The 15,964-nt window shown below is 40.8% G+C and overlaps 1 protein-coding gene across 2 annotated transcripts in view; it reads left to right on the plus strand.

Annotated features, from left to right (window-relative positions):
* The window catches only part of PACS1 (phosphofurin acidic cluster sorting protein 1), a 155,384-nt gene that overhangs the window by 106,288 nt on the left and 33,132 nt on the right, over positions 1 to 15,964 (plus strand). For both annotated transcript variants that reach the window (XM_040466040.1, XM_040466041.1), the window contains exon 2: positions 6,404 to 6,491. In XM_040466040.1, coding sequence (XP_040321974.1) covers positions 6,404 to 6,491 — 88 coding nt within the window. The remainder of the gene's footprint in view (positions 1 to 6,403; positions 6,492 to 15,964) is intronic.

Consider the following 15,964-nt stretch of genomic DNA (forward strand, 5'->3'; position numbering starts at 1 on the left):
ATTTCACTTAGCATAACACTCTCCAGTTCCATCCACGTTGCTGCAAAAGGCCATATTTCATTCTTTCTCATTGCCAAGTAGTATTACACTGTGTATATAAACCACAATTTCTTTATCCATTCATCAGTTGATGGACATTTAGGCTCTTTCCATAATTTGGCTATTGTTGAAAGTGCAGCTCTAAACAGAATAAACTGAGGGTTGATGGGGAGTGGGAGGGAGGGGAGGGTGAGTGATGGGCATTGAGGAGGGCACCTGTTGGAAGGAGCACTGGGTGTTGAATGGAAACCAATTTGACAATAAATTTCATATTAAAAAATAAGTAAACAAATAAAAATTAAAAAATTAAATGACAAATAAAATTTAAAAATCCAGAGATAAACGATCCAGGGTTGATAATAGTAGCTCCTACAGTGTCATCAAAGATCCTGGCTCCTCTCTTTCTAATTCACATTCCTAGGGCACCTGGGTGGCTGAGTCCGCTAAGCGACTGACTTCGGCTCAGGTCATGATCTCACAGTTCATGAGTTCGAGCCCCGGGTCAGGGTCTGTGCTGACACCTCAGAGCCTGGAGCCTACTTCAGATTCTGTGTCTCCCTCTCTCTCTGCCTCTTCCCCACGCTCGCGCGCTCTCTCTCTCTCTCTCTCAAAAATAAATAAACATTAAAAAAGAAATCTAATTCACATTCCTCACACATGGCTTGAATTATCAAGGTTCCCTCATGGTCCAAGTTAGCTGCAGGAGCTAGAGCCATCAGCCTACATTGCAGACCAGAAGGAGGAGAAAGAATCTGTTAGGTGAGTGGACTCCCTCTAAAAAATCTTCCCACTCGTCATACCTAATATGTCCACTTATACACAGGCCAGATTTTATGCATGTGTTTTCACCTAACTGCAAAAGAAGCTGAGAAGTGTGGTCTTTTATTTTAAGAAGCAACATGCTTAGCTAAAAATTGGTGCTCTGTTATTAAGTAGAAAGGGGAAAATAGATGTTGGGCAGCCAATTAGCAGACTATAGCACAGTGGGTGGAACCTTCCTTTAAAAAAAAATCAGCTTTATTGAAGTGTAATTGACATACAATAAACTGCACATATTTAAAGTGTTCAATTTGACAAGTTTTTACATAAATACATACTTGTGAAATCATCACCACAATTAAGGTAATGAACATATCCATCACCCCAAAAGTACCCTTTTGTAATTGTCCCTTTCTGCCCACTCTGGGCTGGGGGTCCCCCAGATCACCACCAGGTTCAAGGATTCCTAAGAGGACTCACAGGATTCAGAACATAGCCGTAGTCACAGCTATGACTTATTTTGGCAAAAGGAATACGAAAGCAAAGTCAGCAAAGAGGAAAGGTACATGGGCAAAATCTGGAGGAAACCAGGTGCAAGCTTTCAAGAGTTTTCACCCAGTGGAGTCACACAAGATGCACTGAATTGTGACAACACCTAGAGAATACTGTTACCAGGAAAGCTCATTAGAGATTTAGGGCCCAGGTCTTTACTGGGGGCTCGTTGGTTGGGTACCCTCTTCCTAGCACATAGCAAAATTACAGACTCCCAGAAAGGAAAGTTATACCTGTGGCTTGCACTGTATTTCTGTTGGACAAGAAGTTTACTACTCAGGATGCTGGGGGTAGAGCTAGGACTGAGACAGATTTGTGTATTTATATTTTCTGTCTCCAGTTCTTTCCTCCCCTTCTCTTCCAAATTCATTCCAGTTATGCCTTCCTTTTCACTATTCTGTGAAATTGGTCTTGTTACGGTCCGTGTGGCTAAATTGAGTCATCCATTCTCAGTCTTTCTCTTGACCCGTCAGCAGCATTTGATACAGCTGACCAGTCTCTCTTGACTTCTAGAATATCCCACTTATTTGGTGTTTCTCCTGCCTCCCTGGTGATCCTTCTTGATCGCTTTGTTACTTCATCATCTTCACCTCTTGGTCCTTAATGTGGAAGTATTCTTGGGCTTGACCCTGGTGCTCTTGTCTTTGTATATGTGCTCAGTCTATGGATCATCTCATCCAGTTTCATTTCTTTATATTCCACCTTTATGCCACAGTTACATATTAATGTTTTCAGCCCAGAGGCAGACTTCTATATCTAACTCGCTGCTCATCATCTCTACTTAGAAATCTAAGAGACCTCTCAAATTTAAAGTGTCCAGTTGATCTTAAATTCCTCAAACCTGCTTTACCCAAAGTTTTACCCATCTCAGTTAATGATAACCGCACCGGGTTATTTCCAGATGTTCAGGCCCCAAACCCAGGAGTTGACGTACATCTTCAATAGTGTATTCAGAATTCAAACCATTTTTTACCACCTCCAGTGCTGCCACCCTGCTACACTACCCTCTGAACTACAAGTAGTCTACTGCTTGCACTCTGGTAGTTGCCTTCTGATTCAACTTTTCCCCCTTCCCCTCTGTTCTCCTTCATTCTATCCTATAGAACAGCTAGAACAATCCTATTAAAATGTAAAACAAGCCATGTCTCTCACTTAAAGCCAGTAGCTCCCCAGACTCCCCATTTCTTGCAGAATAAGAGCCAGTCCTTATTATGGTCTACACAGCCCTACATGGCTGGTAAGGCCTCCCACCCACCAAACATGTATTTGACTTTATCCCACACCACTCTTACCCTTGCTCACTCTGCTTCAGTTCCACTGGCCTCCTCTGTCTCAAACAGACCAGTGTGCTATACCTTAAGACTTTTGCACTTTTTTCCCTTAATGTAGAACTCCTCAGTGAGGTCTACCCTGACCAACTTACTTAAAATTATAACCCTCCTTGCCCTCTGCTTCACACTCACAATCCCCCTTACCTACTTCTGTCTTAACACATACTATGTATGTGTTAGTATCTAACATACTATGAAATTTTTAAAATATCTGTGTTTATTGTTTGTGACTCTTTTCACTAGAATATAAAAATTAAAGTTGTGACACAAATTTTTGTCTGTTTTGTTTACTGATAACGTTACAAATAACTAGAACAGTGCCTGGCTCATTGTAGGCTGATTGGATAAGTGAGAGTAATGTGACAGAACTGTAATTCAGACCTGGCTATGTCTGGCTCTAAAGCCTTCATTCTGGTCTTAAAAAAAAAAAAAAAGTATGTGTAGTTTGTATACAGTGGGCTGCATGGGTCTTGGATCTAAAGCTCTGTGGGGTTTTGCATGTGTGTATAACCACGTGGCCACCATGATGTATCAGTTACTCTAAAGGGTTCCCTTGTCTCATGTCCCTTCCCAATGAATGCCTCCACTTGCCTCAGTTACTGTGCTGTCACCTATCACCATGCATTGGTCTTATTGATTCTTGAACTTCATATGGATGGAATCATGTTGTTTGTAGTCTTTTGTGTCTGCCTTCTTTAGACCAACATAGTATAGTGTTTTTGAAATTCTTTCATGTTGTCCCATGTGTCAGTAGCTTGTTCTTTTTTGCATAGCACATTTGTTTGTCCATTCTTCTGTTGGTAGACATTTTAGTTATTTCTGATTTAGGGCTTTTATGAGTGGAGCTGCTTTGAACATTCCTGTACCTGTCTTTTTTTGTGGGGTCTGCCTTCATTTTCTTGGGTTCTCTTGGGAGCTCGGCATAGGAATAGTCATATAATTAATGTCAACTGATAAACTACCAAGTGCTTTTCTTGAATGCAGTTGTACAATTTTGCGCTCTCACCAGCCACACAGGGGACTTCGGTTATGCCACATCTTCACCAGCACTTGGAATTATTAGTTTTTATAATTTTAGTGTGAAGTTATTTTCTGCTGTAGAAAAACTGATTGAAACAGGAATGTGATCAGGGAAGGACCCTTTCCTTTTAGGCCTTGGATTCTGTATTTTTACTGCATAAGAAGTACCCAACCAGTAAAACATATGGTAGCAAGAACATCTAGGATCATAATCTAATTCAGCCTCTTATGCATTGCGGCACCTCCAGTCAGAACATCTTGCCAGGCTCAGTCAGGCTTAGTCATCCTTGGAGCTATCTAGGGCTGTTGCAGCCAACTGTGTGTGAGTGTGGTTTAAGCAGAAATGTATCTTATTTCTCCAGAGTTTTTCTGTTATATTAAATGTATGTTGAAAATATTTACTTGTAATTAAAATACTTTCTTCTAACTTTCTAATAAAGTGCCTTGTAGTAACTTAAATTGGGTTCTGGACTAAGATAGGCCTAAGTTTGCATCTTGGCTTGACCACTTTGTGTGAGCTCGGTCAAGTCGCTTAATCCTTCAGGCATCCTTATCTGTAAAATAGGTGGATATATTACCCACCTGTTAGAATTATTATAAGACTTACATGAGATAATGCAGTATATAACAAGTACGTGTTACATGGTGGGTGCCTAATGAGTCACACACATTTTCTTATACTTTGAAGAACTAGAATGCATTTAAGTCCCCACATCCCTTTGAGTCATACCATTAAAAACAAACAAAAAATATCTATTGAACTATTGCCAGTAGTATGGAAATCAGTGTGGTATATCTAGTTTCTAAGCAAACACTGAGAAAATCCAGTCTTGCTATTGCCTTGTTACCTCAGGTACTAAATCATTCTTGGCTTTCTTGTTGACATAGGTGCTGTGGCATAAAGGTTTATTGAGTCAGTAAACACTTGTTGGTCTATGATATGTTTTTCCTTCCTAACAAAATTCTGCTGTATTACCCGACAATTTTTACATGTTATGGAAAAGGAAAGATGGTCCAGAGCCTTATGGGACATGAAAAAGCTGAGGGCAAGGAGTGTAATGTAAGTCATTACTCGTCTTCCCCTCTGTTGTGTATAATCTCCATGAGGCTGAGAACCACATCCCTCTACAATTCCAACGACTAACCTGGTACCCAGAGTACAAGAGATGCTCACTAAATGTATGGAATGTGTAAAAGAGTGAAGAAGGATGACAAGCAGAGGGGAAGAAGTATGTGTCCCAGATTTAGTTCTGTGACTCTTTATATCTTGGATACAGATACATCAGTCAGAAGCTAGAAAATGTTTGCTTTGGAAAGAAACAAAAACTTAACCCATTGAAAGTGTTCATAAATAGCAGCCTTCAATGAGGAACAGAACAGCATATCCAGTCTCTTCCATTTGTTCATCCAGTCATGTTCCCTTTCCTTTCTAGCAGGGCTTGAAGATACATAGTTGAACAACATAGTTCATACGTTTCTTAATAGCCAACTCTGTGGAATATAATAATCCCTTTGATGTTGGCAGAACCAGAGTTCCTTTTGGGCCAGCATGTCTCTGCTCTGAAGGGGAAAGAGAAACATATAATGCTGTGGGTAGGCATTGAGGGGGAGATTTTGGAGGAAAGAGCATGAACCCAGGTGATCCCAGTTTAATGAACCTGAGCATGTTTTAGGAGCGCAGGTGAGGTAGCTCTTGCTTCCAGCGCTAGTCAGTGAATGAGGAGGCATTAGGAAGTTATAACATTTTATCTAACAGATGTTTGCTGAGCAGCTATACTTTGCCAGGCCCTTTGGTAGAAGGCCAGAGATGTGTGTCACCCAAGGACCTAAAGGAGACTCAGTATGACTGGAGTTTAGAGTATGAGGAAGGAGCGCAGAGAGGTAAGACAGGTAGAAAGCAGGGGCAAGATAGCTGCAGCACGGGAGAGAGAGGAAGCATAAAATGGAGTCTGAGAACTCGTTATGACTCTGGTAAGCAGCATCCTTTGTGTGACTCCCCATTTGTCAGAGCCTCTCCAAGGAAGAGAATGTGCTGGATTTGAACCACTTAAACCAGAAGTAGAAAGGCAGTATCCAAAGTTTCCCTCCCAACTCCTCCTAGAAGACCAGGGTAGGCCTGTTTTGGTAAGGCAAGGTCAAGTCAAATGACAGTTGCTGACTCCAGAGCAAGGGACAGTCCTGTCTCTTTCCGTTAGGGGGAACTTCCTCATTGGGTGGCACTGAAGATTTTCTGCACACCTCAAGCACAATTCAACTGAAACCCAAATTGTGGCCATTTAAATCATTTTCTGCAAATGGTATCTATTTTGTTTGTGTGGATTATCTCCTTGTTGCTACAGATGTACATCTGTAAATGTTTCAGGTGTGATTAGATGTAAATTGGAAGAGGGACTGGATAAGCAAAACAAACATCTGTACCTGTCCTTGGTCTCCCCTCAGAAATTTCTCCCACGTATTAGGGAAAAAGTGTGTCAGTTTTAGCTTGAGATCAATGGGCATCCACAGAGATTCATGGAATAATACACCTTTTGACACTTGTTTATAAAAGTTAAACAGGAGAGTGCTTTTTTACTAAAGGAGGACGCTGTTTGGCATTCTAACATTCTTTCTTTAGGTAGAGCGGTTTCCCCATCAGATCATCTATCACTTTTCTCCTAAATTCCTTACGTTTGACTGGATTGTCTTTCTCAAATTTTTTGTAGGCTGTTCAGCTTGACCCTGAAGAAACTCGTCATGCTAAAAGAAATGGACAAAGATCTTAACTCGGTGGTCATTGCTGTGAAACTACAGGTAAGTTGAGCAGGATTGTTTGTTCAGGGTCCAAGGAAGCTGGATAACTTTATGCCTGCTGTTGGGACTTGAGAAATACTGATGAGGGTCTGCCTCTCCCTTCCTCCCCTCCCCTCCCCTCCCCTCCCCTCCCCTCCCTGCTTTCCTTTCCTTTCCCCTTTTCCCTTTCTTTCCCTTTTCCCCTTCCTTCCTTCCTTCCTTCCTTCCTTCCTTCCTTCCTTCCTTCCTTCCCTCCCTCCCTCCCTCCCTCCCTCCCTCAGCCAAGCAAGGAGCAGGAGTATAAGATGACTGAGCTCATGAGACTTAAGGAGTCCCAGTTCTGTCTCTTAGTTAAACCACTCAGTTTCTTTAAACTTTAGTGTCTTTGTCTGAAGATTTAAAACGGTTCTTCCTGCCTTGCATATCTAACAGGATTAGTATGAAGATCAAGTGATACAGATGCTAAAGTGTTGGATAAATGATTCAGAAATTGCTGTGGTGGCCAGTGTTTGTTTCGAGGTTTTCTATAGGGTAGAAGAAATTTATAGATTATTGTTTCAAATTTGGCAATTAGAAACTTACTGAACATTTTAGCTTCTGGGCAATCCACCCATTTATTCCTATACTCACTCAGTATCTTAAAGGGACCCAAAATATTTCACAAACATTCGTACTCTAAGCATTCCCAAAGTTCAGGAAAGAAGGGAGAAACTGAACTACAGGAAGGTTAAGGAATTTACCTGTTGCCAGCTCATTACCAGGTAGCAGAAGTGGTACCAGAAACTAAAGAGCAGGTAATTTATGTAGTCATTAAACTCCACTACCAGGCCTTCCTTAACTGGTAAGTCCTTCCTAAGGATGACTCCCTAGAGTTTACTGAGATTCTAGAGTCATTAAATAATGATTGGATCCTTTAGCTTAAGAATGGTGTATTTAGTGAATTCTTACTGGTTGGAAAGTAGTGAACTGTATGGTAACTCCTACTAACCAGCACATTTTATTAGCTAGATCACCTATTATGAGCAGTCTATTGTTCTAATAGTGGCCTCATTAAAATCCACATCTGTGGCGCTCCCAGTATGTGTCCCATACACTGAGATCCTCAGCTTGCTTTCTGAGATAAATACATTATCTTAATTTAGTCCTCAAAACTTAAAGTATTTTAATTACTCTTTATGAATGCCTGCATGTCCCACTTTATATTTTGATTTCCTGTTCATCTTTGTGCATGTAATTCCTCCCAATTCTGTGAAACATTCCCAGGCATCCTGAATTGAAAAAACAAGTACACGGCAACGATGTGCAAGTGGAGACTTACAGCGTCTTTTCTTTCTGTCCTGATTTTATACCCATTTCTAGGTCATGGGCAGGGTTCCAGTTTTCAGGAACCATTGCCTTTGCTAAAAGCTGTTGCTTTCCAGTACAAACACTGTTGGTATGGTTTTGAAAGTTCCCTGCTGCTTTTGCCATCCCCACAGTCAGATGCCTTTGCCAAAAGAAATAATGTCCTTTATTTCCTGATTAAATATTTAACATTCTGTAAAATTTAAAATTATACCCAAAAACTATAAATATCCTGAATTTTTTATTGCTTTACTTCCAAGCAGCTGAAAGTAATTACAGATGTTATCATTTATCCAGTGGCTTGTTTATTCATTTATTCATTCATTTAATACATATTTGCTGAGCACCTATTATATGCAAAGCATTGCTCTAGGCACAGGGGATACAGCAGTGAGGGGATAAAACAGAAATGGGAAACATGCATAAAGCACTTCTGCTCATGGTGAAGTATGCAGTTGTCTTGAACAAACACTTGTGCAATTGAGTTGTGAATTAAAATAGTTGCTTTTGTAATGAAATAGCATTTTTATGTGAAAGAAGGGCTTACAGACAAACTGGTTATTCAGACTCGGCTACTTGGAAGACATTTTCTTGAAAATGAACAACCTATCACTTAAAGGGAAACAACTGAGAATATTTTTGGCCAATGATAAATAAAATTTGATCTTTCATGTGAAAATTAGAATTTTGGAAAATGTGTCAGTATAAGCCTGACAGCTTCCCAGTTCTTAAGGACTTTACTGAAGAGATCAGTGGTCATAGTAATGGCAGTGGTTTTCTCAGTTGTATAGTAAAATGTGTAGAAAGGTTTGCCTGATTCAGTGAACCCGTGTTTTCCAAATGACCAGTGCATGAGGTTACAAAATCATGCTGGGTAAAAGATCTGTTCAAAGAACAAAATAGACCAATGGATTGGGTTTTGTTTTTAACATTTTATTTTGAAATAATTTTAAATTTGCAGGAGAGATGCGGGGATAATATATAGAGTTTCTGTATTCCCCTCACCCACCTTCTCCCAATGTTAACATCTTTCTTAACCATGGTACCTTTATCAAAACTAAGAAATTATCATTGGTACAATACTATTAACTAAATTAAAGACTTTATTCAGATTTCTCAGTTTTGCTACTGATGTCCTTTTTCTGTTAATTGGATTTTAATATGTAACAGTGCTATAAAAGTCTCCTCCTTTTTTTTTTAACTTTGTATCTCTTTGAGTGTGGATTTTTTTCATATACCCAACCAAAACAATATTTTGCAACAAATTGAATACAGAAGCAGGTAGGAGAATCCAACTATTAGCCAGACATTAAAGAGATTTGCAGAGGGGCGCCTGGGTAGCTCAGTCAGTTGAGCGTCCAACTTCAGCTCAGGTCACGATCTCGCGGTCCGTGAGTTCGAGCCCTGCGTCAGGCTCTGGGCTGATGGCCCAGAGCCTGGAGCCTGCTTCCGATTCTGTGTCTCCCTCTCTCTCTGCTCCTCCCCCATTCATGCTCTGTCTCTCTCTGTCCCCAAAATAAATAAACATTAAAAAAAAAATTTTTTTTTAAGAGATTTGCAGAAATGTAAAAGAATGCTATTTCCTTCATACTGCTATTGGAAATGTAAAATCATGCAGCCACCTTAAAAATAGTCTGGCAGTTCCTGAAAAGGTGTGACATAGAGTCATAAGGTGGCCCAGCAATTCTACTCCTAGATATTACCCAAGGGAAATGAAAACATGTCTATATAAAACTGCACATAAATGTTCATTGGCAGCATTTATTCATAATAGCTAAAAATTGGAAACAAACCAAGTCCATTGACTGACGAATGGATAAGTGAAAGGTGGTATATCCATGCTACAACATGGATGAAGCTTGAAAACATTGTGCTAATAAATGAAAGAAGCCAGTCACAAAAGACCACATGTCGTATGATTCCATTTATATGAAATGTCCATGATAGGTAGGTACATTGATAGAGTCAGAAAGTAAATTAGTGGTTGCCTGGGGTTGGGGGTAGAGGGGGAGAAGATTAGTTGGGTGACAGCTAAAGAGTATCGGGTTTCTTTTTGGGGTGATGAAAATGCTGTAGAACTTATTGTGGTAATGTTTGCACAACTCTGACTATACTAAAAGCTGTTGAAATGTACACTTAAATGGGTGAATTGTATAGTATTTGAATTCTATCCCAATAAAATTGTTTAAAAAAACATGCCACCTTCTTACTAAATTGTTTTTGTTTTGGAAAAGACATTTTTCATTAAAAAATGTTCTTATGTAAACATGTGAAAGATTTATTATTTTTAAGTGAATTAATACATATTTTTATTATATTTTTAAAATTTATTATTTATTTGAGAGAAAGAGAGCATGAGCAGGAGGGGCAGAGGGAGAGAGAGAGAGAATCCAAGCATGCCCCTGCGCTGTTAGTGTGAGCCTGATGCAGGGCTTGAACTCATGAACCAAGAGGTCATACCTGAGCTGAAACCAAGAGTCGGACACTTAACCAGCTGAACCACCCAAGCACCCCTATACATATTTTTAAATGTCTCAGTTTAAATTCCTAATATGGTAAATACTGATAGTTGTACCTACATAAACAAAAGCTACTTGGGTGTATAATTTTTGTGTGTGGGGCTTGATCTCATGGTTCGTGAGTTCGTGACCTAAGCCGAAACCAAGGGTCCCAACTCTTTATAAATTTTTTTTAATGTTGATTTATTATTGAGAGAGAGACACAGAGCATGAGCAGGGGAAGAGCAGAGATGGGGGGAGACACAGAATCTGAAGCAGGCTTCAGGCTCTGAGCTGTCAGCAGAGAGCCCGATGCAGGGCTCGAACCCATAAACTGCGACATCATGACCTGAGCCGAAGTCAGACACTTAACCAACTGAGCCACCCAGGTGCCCCTCTACCTATTTTCTCAAAATATTACTACAGGACTCTTAAAATTTTAGGTGAGCATTCATGAATAATTTTGCATTTAAAAAGGAAACATTTAAAACACTAGGAACCCAGGTTCCTGGGTGGCTCAGTTCGTTGAGTGTCCGACTTGATTTCGGCTCCTGTCATGATCCCATGGTTGTGGTATCGAGCCCCACATCAGGTTCTGCACTGAGCGTGGAGCCTGCTTAAGATTCTTTCTCTCTCTCCCTCTGCCCCTCTCCCCCACTCACACACACTCTCTCTCAAATAAAAAATTAAAAAACACCAGGAACCTAATTTTTAATGCAGTAATAATACTCATTAATGGGTATTTTTATGCACTATAAGTAATGATATTGTAGTGTCAGATATAAATTGTCTTGCTTCTATACTGCAAATGAAGATGTACTGTTATATAGCTTAAAGATGATATGTAAAGGTACTAAAGATAATTCTGAAATTGGACCCAAGTAGGTAGTGCCCTAGGCCCTGGAAGAAGCAAGTACTGTGGCCCATGAAGAGCAAATCTTTGGAGAAGGATGAGAAAGATGAGAAGAGTAGTGCACCATGCTTTGAAAGCACCAGTGCTCACTGTGATCCCGGGACTGCCCTGTACTCTATGTCCTGTTACCTGCACACACAGATTGGTTTTAACAGGTTTGCAATTCAGATAATGCAATTGGGATAGAAAGTTTTACAAGTATTTATAGCACATATTTGGATAGTGAGAGTTCAAATAATAAGGGCTGTTGCTATTGGAAGGAGATATGTCCTGTGGGGAAATAAATAAGATAAAGGGATCTAGCATGCCAGAGGTGAGAGAAGTTAGGGTGGTCAGGGTAGGCCTCATTGAGACATGACATTTATGCAAAGACTTTGAAGGTGAAAGGAGGGAGCCATGCAATATCTGGAGAAAGAGTATTCTAGGCAGAGGGAAAAGGCAAAGCAAAGCCCTAAGGCAGGAATGTTTCTGACAGAACCAAGAGGAAGGAAGTGGTGGCCAGTGAGGCTGGAGAGGAACAAAAGCAGAAGGAGGTGAGGTCAAAGAAGTAAGGCGTAGTGGGGGTGCTTGGGTGGCTCAGTCAGTTAAGCGTCCAACTTCAGCTCAGGTCATGATCTCAAGGTTCGTGAATTTGAGCCCTGCATCAGGCTCTCTGCAATCAGCATGGAGCCCACATCGGATCCTCTCTTTCTCTTCCCCTCTACCACTTGTGTTCTCTCTCTCTCTCTCTCTCTCTCTCTCAAAAATAAATAAACATTAAAAAAAAAAAAAGAAGTAAGGGAGGAACAGGATATGTGCAGATAATTACAAAGTCTCTGGCTTTCGATCTGTGTGAATTGGAGGGTTTTGAACAAAGAAGTGATGGGATCACTGTGGCTGTTGTATAGAGAAGAGACTGTAGGTAGGGAAGAGGAATCAGGAAGACCAGTTTGTTAATAGGCCATAACAGTGGTTGAGGCAAGAGATGAGGGTAGCACCGGATTGTTTTCTTTTCTTTTTAAAGTTTATTTAAGCAATCTCTGCACCCAACATGGTGCTTGAAGTCACAACCCCAAGATCAAGAACAACATGCTCTACAGAATGAGCCAGGCAGGCACCCTGCCAGAGGTTTTCCCTAAACAATTAGCGGGTGGAAATGCCATTAAGTGAGATGGAGAAGACTGGCTGAAGCAGGTTCAAGGGAAAGATCCAAAACTCAGCTTATCGTGTTATGTCTGAGATGCCTATTAAACATGCAGGAGGAGATGTTGAATAGATAATTGAATATATGGGTTTAGAGTCCAGGAGAGAGGTCTGGGATAGAGAGATAATTTGGAGAGTATATTTAATTAAGACCTTAAGATTGGATGAGATAATTAGGAGTGGAGTGAGTGACTGCAGAGAAGAGAACAAGTCTAAGGATTAAGACCCCAGGCACTCCAGCATTAGGAAGTCAGAGAGGAGAGGAAGGACCGGAAATCGAAGCCAAGAGAGAGCAGCCAGAGGATAAGAGGAAATCAAAGAGAGTATGGGATCCTGGAAGCCAGATGAAGGAAGTGTTGCTGGAAGTCAAGAGTGACTATCAAAAGGCTCAGATAAGCCCAAGGAGATGAGAATGGGTCATCAGGTTCTTTAAAGTGAAGGTTATTTGAGACCTTGTCAGTAGCATTTTTGGTGGGATGGTGGAGATAGGAAGGTTGACTGGAATGCATTTACAAGAAAAATGAAAGCAGAGGACTTCAGGAGAACAAAAATAAACAGCTCTTGAGTTTGCTAAGGGAAGGCGAGATAGGGGTTGGTAGCCAGCAGGGCACATGGTGACAAGAGAGGGTTTTGGGGGGTTGTTGTTTTGTTTTAAGATCAGAGAGATAACAACATGTTTGCTAATAGAAATGATCCAGAATAAAGAGGAAGGTTGATTATGTAGGACCTGAAAGACTGGGTAGAAGAGCATCTGAGCAGGTGAGGGGGGATGAGCTCTGGTGCCCAAGTGCAGTGGTTGACTTTAGATGGGAGTAGGGCCTCCATCTGTATAACAGGAGAGTCGGAGGGGACATGAGCACAAATGTGCTAAGTAGGTAAGTGTGCTGGGAGTTGTGGGAGCCCTTTTCCTAGTGCTTCCATCTTCTCAGCTAAGTAGGAATAAAGGTTATCAACTAAAGTGAGGAGAGGTTAGGAGGTGTTAGGGGTTTGAGGAAAAATACATCACCAAGCAGAGCAGAAAAGGGGAAAGACTTGGGAAAATACAGAGTAATTGCCAGACTGTCTTGTCAGCCCACTACAGATTCGGGGACATGTATTAAAGACAGACCAGGCCGCCTGATTATATGATTCCTTCTGGGCATGTTCAGCTAGTGCAGTTGGACTTCAACAGAGTTGTAATTTACCAAATGACTATGGCAGACTAGCAACAGAGTGTGTGCAAGAACATGTTTATTTATAAAGATTGACTGTGGCATTTAAGCTGGGTAAGGAGGAAAGAGGGACAGCAGGGCCATGAGGAAAATTGAAACAATGGAAGGATCTTTGGATCATAGGCCCTGGCAGAATTATTGTTGACAAACCAGAGAGAATGAGCTGAAAAGATAGGTGTAATCAGAGCGTGGGGTACATGAAACTGAGATTAGATATTGCTTGTAATTATTGGTAATGATAAGATTCAGCATGTGATCATGTGGGTGAGTAGCTAAGACAAGTGTGAGGACAAGATCATTGAAAGAGAGGGATTATGAGATTGAGGCAGCCAAGATGTTGGAAAGAGCATATATTGAAACCATAGAGAGTTATAGCTGAGATAGTACCGGGGAAAGGAACAGTGAGTGAGGAGCTGAAATCAAGAAATAAGCAGAAATGACTACAGTTAAAGGTCCCTGCTGTGGCTGGGAGGGTCGTATGAACTGAGGGTATCAATTCAGAATAGGGTTTTTGGCGAGGTGGAAGGGATAATGTTCTAGAGCTGGTGATGAAAATAAGGAGGACATCTTCCTCATCTCCAAGCCAAGTGTGCGCATTATAGGAGAAAAGCAGCCACCGTTTGAGAGAACTACCCAAGAAACATGTCCTCAGTGGAGGTGAGGTTTCAGCTAGAACAGTGTTTCTCAGCAGCAGCACTCTAGACATTTGGGCCAGATCATTGTGTTGTGGGGTCTGCTCTGTACATCATAGGATGGTCAGCAACAACCTTGACCTCTACGCTCTAGAAATACCTCACATACACACAGATACCACCCCAGTTATAACAACAAAAATATCTCTAAATATTGCCAAATGTTTCCCACCTTTTGTTGAAACCACCACTATATATAAGCCACATTCTGAATTCTCTCAGCATTTCTAAGATTCATTTTACAGAGATTTTAAAAATCAATGAACTCAGGTGAAAACTTTGTCAAGATTCTTGTTTGTAATAGCGGTTACTACAAAAAGTGTTTTTAACAGACAAGGCAGAATTTCCTTTGTTATTTTAATTGGTATTCTATTCTAGTTACAAAACTATTCTAATTACAATTCTATTCTAGTTACAAAAACATTCTGAAATATTGTATTTAGATTTTCCTTCCTGCATTAAGCAAAATTTGCATTTTGTAAAAGCAAAAGTTAGGAGTGCTTGGGTGGCTCAGTTGGTTAAGTGTCCCCACCTGAGCTCAGCTCATGATCTCACAGTTCACAAGTTCTAGCTCCACATTGGGCTCTCTGCTGTCAGCACAGCTCATATGCGCTCGCTCTCTCTCTCTCTCTCTCTCTCTCTCTCTCTCTCTCGCTCTCTCTCTCAAAAATAAATAAAAATATTTTTTAAAAATTAGAAATGGAGGGACGCCTAGGTGGCTCAGTCTAATTAAAAATAATTAGAGGGGCGCCTGAGTGGCTCAGTCGGTTAAGCGTCCGACTTCAGCCAGGTCACGATCTCGCGGTCCGTGAGTTCGAGCCCCGCGTCAGGCTCTGGGCTGACGGCTCAGAGCCTGGAGCCTGTTTCCGATTCTGTGTCTCCCTCTCTCTCTGCCCCTCCCCCATTCATGCTTTGTCTCTGTCTGTCCCAAAAATAAAAATAAACGTTGAAAAAAAAATTAGAAATGGATAAGAAACCTAAATATAAAAACTAAAATTATAAACATTTTTTTTTAATTTTTTAATGTTTATTTTTGAGAGAGAGTGACAGAGTATGAGTGTAGGAGGGTTAGAGAGGGAGATGCAGAATCTGAAGCAGGTTACGGGCTCTGAGCTGTCAGCATAGAGCCCAACACAGGGCTCGAACCCATGGACCGCGAGATCATGACCTGAGCCGAAGTCAGAGGCTTAACCAACCGAGCCACCCAGTGCCCCAAAATTATAAAATTTCTACAAGGAAGCAGCAGAATATCTGCTCCAACATGGCAGAGTAACTTCACAGTCTTGGAGTAGGCAAAGATCTTTTAGATAGGAGCCAGAATGCATTAACCATTAAAAAATAATAAAGTAGACTTGGTCAAAATTAAATACTTCATCCAAAGATACCATTAATATGGCACAAAAACAGACACATAGACCAATGGAATAGAATAGAAACCCCAGAACTAGACCCACAAACGTATGGCCAACTCATCTTTGACAAAGCAGGAAAGAACATCCAATGGAAAAAAGACAGTCTCTTTAACAAATGGTGCTGGGAGAACTGGACAGCAACATGCAGAAGGTTGAAACTAGACCACTTTCTCACACCATTCACAAAAATAAACTCAAAATGGATAAAGGACCTGAATGTGAGACAGGAAACCATCAAAACC

The sequence above is a fragment of the Herpailurus yagouaroundi genome, unplaced genomic scaffold, assembly GCF_014898765.1.
Source record: "Herpailurus yagouaroundi ecotype Mexico unplaced genomic scaffold, PumYag 569, whole genome shotgun sequence".
NCBI classification, from domain to species: Eukaryota; Metazoa; Chordata; class Mammalia; order Carnivora; family Felidae; genus Herpailurus; species Herpailurus yagouaroundi.